The sequence below is a fragment of the Sitophilus oryzae genome, unplaced genomic scaffold (assembly GCF_002938485.1).
Source record: "Sitophilus oryzae breed Bouriz unplaced genomic scaffold, Soryzae_2.0 scaffold_1693_pilon_pilon, whole genome shotgun sequence".
NCBI classification, from domain to species: Eukaryota; Metazoa; Arthropoda; class Insecta; order Coleoptera; family Curculionidae; genus Sitophilus; species Sitophilus oryzae.
In genome coordinates, this window is record NW_022146383.1 from 697,488 (window position 1) to 705,863 (window position 8,376).

At 31.5% G+C, this 8,376-nt stretch overlaps 6 protein-coding genes across 6 annotated transcripts; 4 read left to right on the top strand and 2 right to left on the bottom strand.

The window, feature by feature from the left end:
• The first annotated feature begins 1,158 nt into the window (after window positions 1–1,158).
• LOC115881056 (survival of motor neuron-related-splicing factor 30) lies at window positions 1,159–2,176 on the top strand. The gene has a single exon (XM_030898416.1). The coding sequence runs from the start codon at window positions 1,313–1,315 to the stop codon at window positions 2,051–2,053; it is 741 nt and encodes a 246-aa protein (XP_030754276.1). The 5' UTR covers window positions 1,159–1,312; the 3' UTR covers window positions 2,054–2,176.
• A 72-nt stretch (window positions 2,177–2,248) lies between these two features.
• LOC115881048 (NFU1 iron-sulfur cluster scaffold homolog, mitochondrial-like) lies at window positions 2,249–3,344 on the top strand. Its single transcript, XM_030898410.1, has 4 exons — window positions 2,249–2,388; window positions 2,443–2,813; window positions 2,869–2,955; window positions 3,019–3,344. The coding sequence occupies exons 1-4, from the start codon at window positions 2,315–2,317 to the stop codon at window positions 3,252–3,254; spliced, it is 768 nt and encodes a 255-aa protein (XP_030754270.1). The 5' UTR covers window positions 2,249–2,314; the 3' UTR covers window positions 3,255–3,344.
• On the bottom strand, window positions 3,284–4,071 carry LOC115881049 (ras-related protein Rab-6A-like). Its single transcript, XM_030898411.1, has 2 exons — window positions 3,653–4,071; window positions 3,284–3,598 (listed from the first exon to the last, which is right to left on the bottom strand). The coding sequence occupies exons 1-2, from the start codon at window positions 4,037–4,039 to the stop codon at window positions 3,356–3,358; spliced, it is 630 nt and encodes a 209-aa protein (XP_030754271.1). The 5' UTR covers window positions 4,040–4,071; the 3' UTR covers window positions 3,284–3,355.
• A 114-nt stretch (window positions 4,072–4,185) lies between these two features.
• On the top strand, window positions 4,186–6,433 carry LOC115881045 (zinc finger HIT domain-containing protein 1). The gene is made up of 3 exons (XM_030898406.1): window positions 4,186–4,263; window positions 5,474–5,976; window positions 6,040–6,433. Exons 2-3 carry the CDS (start codon window positions 5,742–5,744, stop codon window positions 6,291–6,293), a joined length of 489 nt encoding a protein of 162 aa, XP_030754266.1. The 5' UTR covers window positions 4,186–4,263; window positions 5,474–5,741; the 3' UTR covers window positions 6,294–6,433.
• LOC115881044 (meiotic nuclear division protein 1 homolog) lies at window positions 4,251–6,530 on the bottom strand. Its single transcript, XM_030898405.1, has 6 exons — window positions 6,425–6,530; window positions 5,083–5,185; window positions 4,894–5,030; window positions 4,723–4,828; window positions 4,521–4,667; window positions 4,251–4,465 (listed from the first exon to the last, which is right to left on the bottom strand). Exons 2-6 carry the CDS (start codon window positions 5,167–5,169, stop codon window positions 4,331–4,333), a joined length of 612 nt encoding a protein of 203 aa, XP_030754265.1. The 5' UTR covers window positions 5,170–5,185; window positions 6,425–6,530; the 3' UTR covers window positions 4,251–4,330.
• An 83-nt stretch (window positions 6,531–6,613) lies between these two features.
• Window positions 6,614–8,207, top strand: LOC115881074. Its single transcript, XM_030898438.1, has 2 exons — window positions 6,614–7,179; window positions 7,435–8,207. The coding sequence occupies exons 1-2, from the start codon at window positions 6,724–6,726 to the stop codon at window positions 7,804–7,806; spliced, it is 828 nt and encodes a 275-aa protein (XP_030754298.1). The 5' UTR covers window positions 6,614–6,723; the 3' UTR covers window positions 7,807–8,207.
• The last annotated feature ends 169 nt before the right edge of the window (window positions 8,208–8,376 follow it).

Below are 8,376 nucleotides of genomic sequence, written 5' to 3' on the forward strand. Positions count from 1 at the left end.
CGCTTGTAGTCAAGTTTTCAACCATTTCCAGTTCTCCCATAAGAAGTGTCATCCACCTGTACAGACAGGCAGATGAAAGTATGAGGAAGTTTTACTTCAAATATGCGCACATAGCGCACACTCAATTTTTTTACAAACTAAATCGATTTTTATCATAAATTTTTATCAATTTTATGATGAAATTTTTGTAAAAATTTCTCATTTTAAGCCTATATCGATAAAACTGCGATTAAATAATATTTGTTTATTACCTTTAAAACCAATCAAAAATATTTACCTACTTATGTATTGCGAAAACCTTGGAGGTGTGTTTGAATTGTTTACGTTTATTTTGTTTGAATCACACCACAACTCTCATAGATAAAAACATTATTTACTATTTGCAATTATACGTCTTGAATGTAATTAATATTTTACTTAAAAAGTCGCGAATAAAAAATAAATACGTATCTAGGTATATTTATAACGCAATTTATTTATTCTCAGAAAATTATTATAAAAATCCTTTAAAATATGTTTATAAACCTTTAATTTATATTAGATACCTAATATATAAAGTAACAACAACTATATAAGTACATGAGTCACATAAAATGCCTCCATATACATGTCTGGATAATTACATTCATTAACATTAATATAAATATCAACAATACACCTATTACGTATTTATTGTTTATTACTTCTGTATTACAGAAATTGACCTCTCTAGAAAAGTACTATACCCTTCAGGTAAAGCAAAAAAATAGCAAAAAATTGTTTTTAAAGCAACAGAATTAAGAAAAATTAATTTAGTTTACTTTTCTACTCTATGTTTTGAATATTTTTTGTTCCAATACACATTTTTTAATGGATTACTTAAGATAGAACCTAATACAAAATTGTATACAAAATTTTAGCCCTAATTTCACTACTTTCGAAAAATAGCCTTGAAACCTAGAAGCGCAAACTTTTTGCAAAAGTTCGTGCTTCTAGGTTTAACGGTTTTGCCTCTGGATTTATCGACGCAAATCAAAATGGTTTTTTATAAATATAAATTACTTTTTCTCAGTGTATATAAAATAGATATGCAACTCAATATACATTTAAATTCACTAATCTGTAGCTCTCTATATATTGAAGCCACAATATCAAAAAAGAAGAAGAATAACTGTCATTTGTCACATTTTTGTCAAACATCAAAATAAAAATTTGATCGATTTCATTCGCAGAACAACTTTATTTGGAAATCTAGTAAATTTAGCAAATTGAATTGATTTCGAGGCATCAGGTAATTTCTATTATACGTATTACGATAAAATCGCCTTAAATAATGTCTGACGAATTACAAAACTACCAGCTCCAGCTGCAGCAAGTGGAGGCAGCCTTGGTCTCAGATCCGCAGAACGAAGAACTGAAAAAACTCAAAATCGATCTCGAAGAAGTGATCGATTTGAGTTTGGATCTGAAAAACAAAGCCGAGGAAGCCGCTAACCTGCCAGAATACACCGCACCCGTAAGAATAGTCGACGAGGACGACGAAATAACCAGGTCACTATTGGCTGTCGAAGAGTTTGTTGCACAGAACAAAAACAAGAAGATATGGAGAATAGGGGACGTGTGCATGGCGAAATGGAGCGAAGATGGACAGTACTATGAGGCTAAAATCGACGCGATCAACTCCACAGGTCAAGTTAACGTTACATTCGAAACTTACAAAAACAGAGGTATATGTCTTTTATCAGAACTCAAAGAATTCACTGGGCAAAAACGGACATTAACTGAAGCAGAAAAATTCAAAAAAAGCAAAGTAAACAAAGAATACTTAAAAAAGAAAAAACTGAAGAAACAACAAAGATTTAAGGAGCTCGAAGAAGAAAGGGAAGTAGAAAAAAAGAAATGGTTAGCTTTTGCAAACAAGGCGGTCAAAACTAAGAAGAGTGGATTAACAAATAAAAGTATATTTGCCTCTCCGGACTCAGTGAATGGAAGAGTTGGAATTGGCACTTGCGGAATCAGTGGAAAGCCTATGACTGAATTTACTACAGCTGAGAAATGGAGAAAAGGAACATAACTTTAAATTTATGTGAAAAAAACTATTTTGAAAGGATTAGAATTAATTTAAGTATCAAATTAACTTGATATTGTGTATAAAAGTTATATTATTGTAATAAAGAAGTTTGTATTAATATTTTAAGGCTTTTTGTTTCCATTTGTTCATTAAATTAAAAAGATATCGATATATTTAAAATATCGATATCTCGCCGCCATCCTTAGTTGAAACCTAACCTCAGATTTTTGTTTTGATTTTTAAAAAATATTTATATTTTCCAAAATGTGGCGTAGTTTTACAAAATTACTGGGCAGTCTCTCGAAAACCGGTCCAGCTCTACCTAATTCTACACCAAAGTACTTGATTTTTCTATTAAATAATATTTCGAGTCTACCTAACGTAATTTTTAGTTTACCAAACAGTTTTAACCATGGGGCTCCTTCAATCTCGACGACAAGCATCCTAAATATGTTTGTACAAACGCAGGAAACCCCAAATCCCAACAGTCTCAAATTCCTTCCAGGGGTAAAGGTTTTGGATCCAGGTCAAACCATAGACTTTCCTCGAGCACAAGATGCGTATTGCTCACCTTTAGGAAAGCTTCTGTTTCGAATTGATGGCGTTAAAAGCGTGTTTTTGGGGCCCGATTTTATAACAATCACCCGTGCTGAAGAAGACGTGGAATGGAAAGTGATTAAACCTGAAATTTTTGCTACAATTATGGATTTCTTTGCTAGCAACTTGCCTGTTTTGACTGAGGCAAAACCAAATACTGATACAGGTAAGTTGTAATGTTCTGTATTATGAAAATACGTTTTTTTTGCTTTTTTTTTAAGAGATAAATGACGATGATGATGAAATTGTACAAATGATTAAAGAACTTCTTGATACTAGAATCAGGCCAACTGTTCAAGAAGATGGAGGTATGTCATTGATCATAAATTAAAATATACCTTCTTAAACACATTTATTTAATGTTTGTTCAGGTGATATAGTCTTTATGGGTTACGAGGATGGTATAGTTAAATTAAAAATGCAAGGTTCGTGTTCCAGTTGCCCCAGTTCTGTTGTGACGCTCAAAAACGGGGTTCAGAACATGTTACAGTTCTATATCCCTGAAGTGGTGGCCGTAGAACAAGTAATGGACAAGTCCGATGTGGTAACAGAGAAGGTTTTTGAGGAATTCGAAGAAAAACAGAAAGAAAAATCAGAAAAAACATAATTACGTACTTAAAAGGACAGACGTTATAAGCAAGACCTTGTGATAATTATTATTTGAATAAAATTAAGCAATACAATAATTATATTTTGGTATGATTCTTTTTAACAAAGACAATATGTTTTCTCAGACTCAACAGGTGTGTCCTGTTTCTGCAAGGACACTTCTTGTAGAATTTCTTCTCCTAATTCCGGATCTAAATCGGGTAAGGAATCCGAAATTCTACGAAATAACTGTTTGATATTGTAGCCACATTTAGCACTGGTCTCTAAAAATACCAGGTTCAGTTCTTTAGCTAGTTTGTCGGCTGCATCTGAAGGTACTTTTCTTAAACTTTCTAAATCCACCTTAAAAATAATTCTTTTACTACTAAATATGTTGTATTTTAAACGATTTTATACCTTATTTCCTACTAAAATTATTAAAACCTTATTTCCCCTCTCATTTCTAACGTCTTCAATCCATCTGGTAGTTTGTTCAAAAGAACTATAATTTGTTATGTCGTATACTATAACAGCTACGTGAGAATCTCTAATATACGAAGGTATTAAAGATCTAAACCTCTCCTGACCGGCGGTGTCCCATAATTGTAATCTCACAGTCTTATCGTGCAAATAAATTGTTTTTGAAAGAAAATCTATACCTATAGTCGCCTGATAGTTTGTATCGAAGCTGTCGTACATGAAACGCGTTATCATGGACGTTTTTCCCACGCTCTGTTCTCCCAAAAACACTAGTTTGTACTTTTTAATTTGCGAACTTGACGCTTTTCCAGTTAAATTAATCATTTTTTGATCGTTTTGTCAAAGATTTTAAAATTCAAATTTTTGGCGCAAATCTTCTTAAATTAACCAGGGCTTTTTCTCCCCTTTGCATATTTAAGGCGTGCTTACAGGCCTAACAAAAAAAAAAGAAGAATTTGTTAGGTTAAGGAAAACTTTTCCAAACGTCAAAAATTCGATTTTTTAACAATCAAGATGGTAAATGTTATGAAAGGAGTTCTTGTCCGATGGTAAGTTTATTTTTATTTATCAAAAAAGTATAATAATAAATGTAATAACTAGAAACAAGATATATGCTTATATATAATCAAAATCGTCAGGTATACCAAACTGTTTGTCGATATCTTTGTCCTCTACTGGGAATTTCTTTTTACACCATGATTTAATAGCAAAAATATTATCTGTCCAGCGATTTGCAGCATCTTTAAGCTCCTAAAAACATCATAAATAAGATTACATATAATTAAGCCCGATTTTAAACGATTACCGCCGTTTTTTTGGCCATGGCTTTTACTTTTTTCGAACCATTTTCTTTATACGCATTTAGTTTTTTCTTTGCTGTGTCTATTTCTTTTTCCATAGCTTTTATCTCTGCTAATATTTTAGCTAGTTCATCTTCATCGGTTTTTGTGTTCTGAAAATAGAAATATATCAAATATTTCAGACATAAATAACATTTTTTCATATACTTTGGACGCCTCGACAGATTTTTCAAGTGCCTCTAGGGTCTCTGTTACTTTTTTCTGTTCTTTTATCAAATCATTGAGGTTCTTACTTTTGTTTTTAGTAGCTTTACTGAAGAATATATAAATAAAGTGTAGATTTCTCATTCTAAAATTAATTTTGATGTTTTACTGTACCTGGGAAATGCCCAAAAGTATACAGATGTTCCAATTTTGTCTGTATCAACCAGTCCATCGTCAACCAACTTTTCAACGATATCTTTTACAGAATTAACGACAATACCTTTTAGTTTAGGGGCAACCTTTTCAAGCTCCTAAAAAAATATCAAGCAATATAGAGAATTATATAAAAAATACGACCTGTACCTTTATTTGGTAACATTCTCCTGTTTCATAGAACAATTCCAACATTCGACCTTTTTTCTCTTCGACGCTGAGGCCTTTTTTCGCCATTTTTTATTCTGTTAATCTGAAAATATTCGAGTTTTTGTTCAGTCCGCTTTAATTATAAATGATTTGGCAACAGGGCACTGTTATCTAGTAAAACACCAGCGATTTACAACAGTTTTAAAGTGATTTGCCAATGTTTAAATCGTTTAAATAAACAAGAGTTATGTTAGTTACAGAACCTAAACAAAAAAAAACGTATCTATGTGTAAAATGGTCTAAGGTTCCGCACAATAAAAATATTCAATTTTTTTAATATTTTTTACGGTTTTTTTTGTATTTTTTACGGTTTTTTTTGTATTTATTCCAGTGACAATGCTATGAAACAGTTCTTGTTGCATTTAGACGAGACATTGAAGCTTGGAAGGAAATTTATCATCCAAGACTTGGACGAAAACCACCTGTTCATCTCTGCGGATATTTTGGACACTCTACAAGCGAAAATCGACGATTTGATGGACCAGATCAGTTTTCCATTGGCTGATAAAGGAAACTAAACCAACAGACACCAATCAAGTTAGTTACTTTTAAAAAAAGTAACAAAAAAAATCAAGATTTCTTTTAAAAAACCCGGCAACATGACAATTTCTAAAGGAACCCTACGGGGTTCCAACAGAATTAAAGAGAATGATAAACGTAGAATTATTGATGAGAGTCAGCGTAAACGCAGGCAAAGAAAAGTGATGGAAATGCTAGAGTCTGATAACTATCACGATGATCCCCATGCCGACTTGGTGATGAGTAAAAAAGTGCCTAAATTCGAGGATAATCTGGAGCAAAGGAGTTCCAGAACCAAAAGAAAAGAAAGATCAGGTAATTACATTTTTCCAGTTCATTTCTTTCATCTATCTAAACTTCTTTTTCTGGTGTTTTTAGTCGACTACTACCAATTTAAGTACCGTAAAAATTTCCAACAGCTAGTGGACGAGGATAGGGCCGAATCAGAAGCAAAACAACGGCCTTCCTACATGGATATTCAATGTGGGGAGTCTCAGTTACCATCGAGACATTTTTGTGCCGTTTGTGGATTCCTGGGTCAGTACAATTGTCTGTCTTGTGGAACTAGATATTGCAGTATCAGGTGTATGGAGACTCATATGGATACGAGGTGTCTCAAATGGGCTGGTTAAAAACATTTTTTGCGTAAATTTTTCAAATTTTTGATAAATTTTTATGGTGGCGCAATCTTTTATATATCATTATGGTAATCTTGATAAATGTGATTGATTATATTAAAATATGTATGTAACAATAAACTTACTTTTTTCTAGTATTGTTTTTAATTTAATAATTATCTTTTCCTTTTATGTTTAATGAAAAATTCAACTTCCAAACAAAAATTTAACAGAATTTTATCCACAGAAGATAAAAAAAAAGGACCACAGGACCACAGAAGAGAATTAATTTAATCTAATATCATTTTTAGCTGTTCTGTGGCTATATTATTTTATAAACAGAAACCACCTGTGATGTAACCGGCAAATTTAAACTGAAAAAAAGCTAGAAAAAAAACTATAAAGTTTTCTTTTTATTAACAGAAAAAGGTATTTTCTAGATTTAATGTGTGATCAGGACGAAGAGGGCCCAACAGATAGGCCGGAAACTTGCTGTTTGTGTCCGTACGACAAAGAGAAACTTTTCAAAAGCCTGAGCGAAAATTTTACCGAAGTTTACAGAGAAAGTCTGGCGTCAGTTCGAAATTTAGTGATTCAAACGAATAATCCAAGTTGTGCAGACGAGATATTGAATGAAGTTGTTTATAAAACTCTGTCAGGACTGTACTTAACTGACGATCCCAATACCACAATGGAGATCATAAAAAGAAAGATTAGTAATCTTCGCCTAGCTTTACAGAATGAACTGGATAATGTAAAAAAGCCGAAGAAGCCACAAGAATCAACCGGCAATGTCTATACTCCGGAATTATTACATTATGATCCACTATCATTTATCTCTGATCAAAAAGAGCAAACTTATAGATCAAATGAGGATAGTGACTGTAATTTGGCTCAAGAGGTAAATATAATACATAAAAAGCTATACAGGGTGATTATATAGTTACAGGTTTGAACCTTTGGTGTTACAACAGCAAAATAAAATACTAATTCGGCACAATACACACCAAAGCATCTTACTTTTAACACTGAAACATTGTTACAAGTTAAGTATTTTGATGTTGCAGTGAATTAATGTTTTATTTTGCTATACAAGGTGAACCATTGTTTAAAAAAGCTCCATATTGTATCACACTGTATATTAATATTGTTTTAGGATAGTTGTGATGTTTTATCTACTTCGAAACTCCTTTCAAAACAAAGTTCCTCAAGTAGACTGTCCCAAAAAGCTGATTCTACAGAAGTTAAAACTAAGACAATACAAAGTTTGACTGAAAAAAATAAGAATAAACAAGAAGAGAGCGCAAAGACTGAACAACTAGACTGCAACGAAGACTTGATTATAACTGGAAAATATATTGTAAACAAATTAAAGGGCTTATCCAAGGATAAACTGGTTTTAGCTGAGAAACTGATAATGGATGTTCTTTTTACAGCGGAAATGGGAACATTAAGTATTCATAGCAGGATTGTACACGGCGAGCCAAATGTACAAGATCTCAAACCTTCAAAAAAGGGTAAAAAATAGCCAAAACGGGAATTTTGCAGTATTTTTTGAGGTTTTTTTTGTGGGTGTTACCAGAATATTTTGAGTTGGTATTTAGATTTAAATTTATATTTTTTTTCCTAGAGATTTTATTGATTTCTTTGATAAAACATGTACTGAATTTGACTATTTTTTTTAAATTTAAGGAATTTATTACTTGATCTTAGAGTACGAAGTTATTAATATTTGACTGAAACTGATATATTTTGTTGTTGAATTATTTTTTTTTACTTTTTATATAGACATTTATAGAGTTATTGTTTTTGATGTTGTTATGTATAGAGAATAAATATATTTTTTCAAAAAATCAAACAATAAAAGGTGTTCCATAAGTAAGCTTAAAATGTATATATTGTCTTATGATTAAAATGTGGTATTATCGATAAATTAGTTTTATGTAAAAAATAAATATTTTGTTACCAAACTCCAAGAAATTATTACCTGTTTTACTGGTTGCCTGTGTTTTACGTAAATTATATTTTTATTAAATCGTAAATCTTTTTCTAAAATTTTAAACCATTTAAAAATAATTTTTACTAGATGTACAAATCA

Coding starts and splice junctions, on each gene's coding strand:
- LOC115881074 (XM_030898438.1), top strand. CDS start 6,724: ATGTGTGATCAGGACGAAGAGGGCCCAACAGATAGGCCGGAAACTTGC. Junction 7,180..7,434: donor ACTGTAATTTGGCTCAAGAG/GTAAATATAATA, acceptor ATATTGTTTTAG/GATAGTTGTGATGTTTTATC.
- LOC115881049 (XM_030898411.1), bottom strand. CDS start 4,039: ATGATTAATTTAACTGGAAAAGCGTCAAGTTCGCAAATTAAAAAGTAC. Junction 3,599..3,652: donor TAATTTTAGTAGGAAATAAG/GTATAAAATCGT, acceptor ATTATTTTTAAG/GTGGATTTAGAAAGTTTAAG.
- LOC115881045 (XM_030898406.1), top strand. CDS start 5,742: ATGACAATTTCTAAAGGAACCCTACGGGGTTCCAACAGAATTAAAGAG. Junction 5,977..6,039: donor CAAAAGAAAAGAAAGATCAG/GTAATTACATTT, acceptor TGGTGTTTTTAG/TCGACTACTACCAATTTAAG.
- LOC115881044 (XM_030898405.1), bottom strand. CDS start 5,169: ATGGCGAAAAAAGGCCTCAGCGTCGAAGAGAAAAAAGGTCGAATGTTG. Junction 4,829..4,893: donor TACTTTTGGGCATTTCCCAG/GTACAGTAAAAC, acceptor TATATTCTTCAG/TAAAGCTACTAAAAACAAAA. Junction 4,466..4,520: donor CCATGGCCAAAAAAACGGCG/GTAATCGTTTAA, acceptor TGATGTTTTTAG/GAGCTTAAAGATGCTGCAAA.
- LOC115881056 (XM_030898416.1), top strand. CDS start 1,313: ATGTCTGACGAATTACAAAACTACCAGCTCCAGCTGCAGCAAGTGGAG.
- LOC115881048 (XM_030898410.1), top strand. CDS start 2,315: ATGTGGCGTAGTTTTACAAAATTACTGGGCAGTCTCTCGAAAACCGGT. Junction 2,814..2,868: donor AAAACCAAATACTGATACAG/GTAAGTTGTAAT, acceptor TTTTTTTTTAAG/AGATAAATGACGATGATGAT. Junction 2,956..3,018: donor AACTGTTCAAGAAGATGGAG/GTATGTCATTGA, acceptor ATGTTTGTTCAG/GTGATATAGTCTTTATGGGT.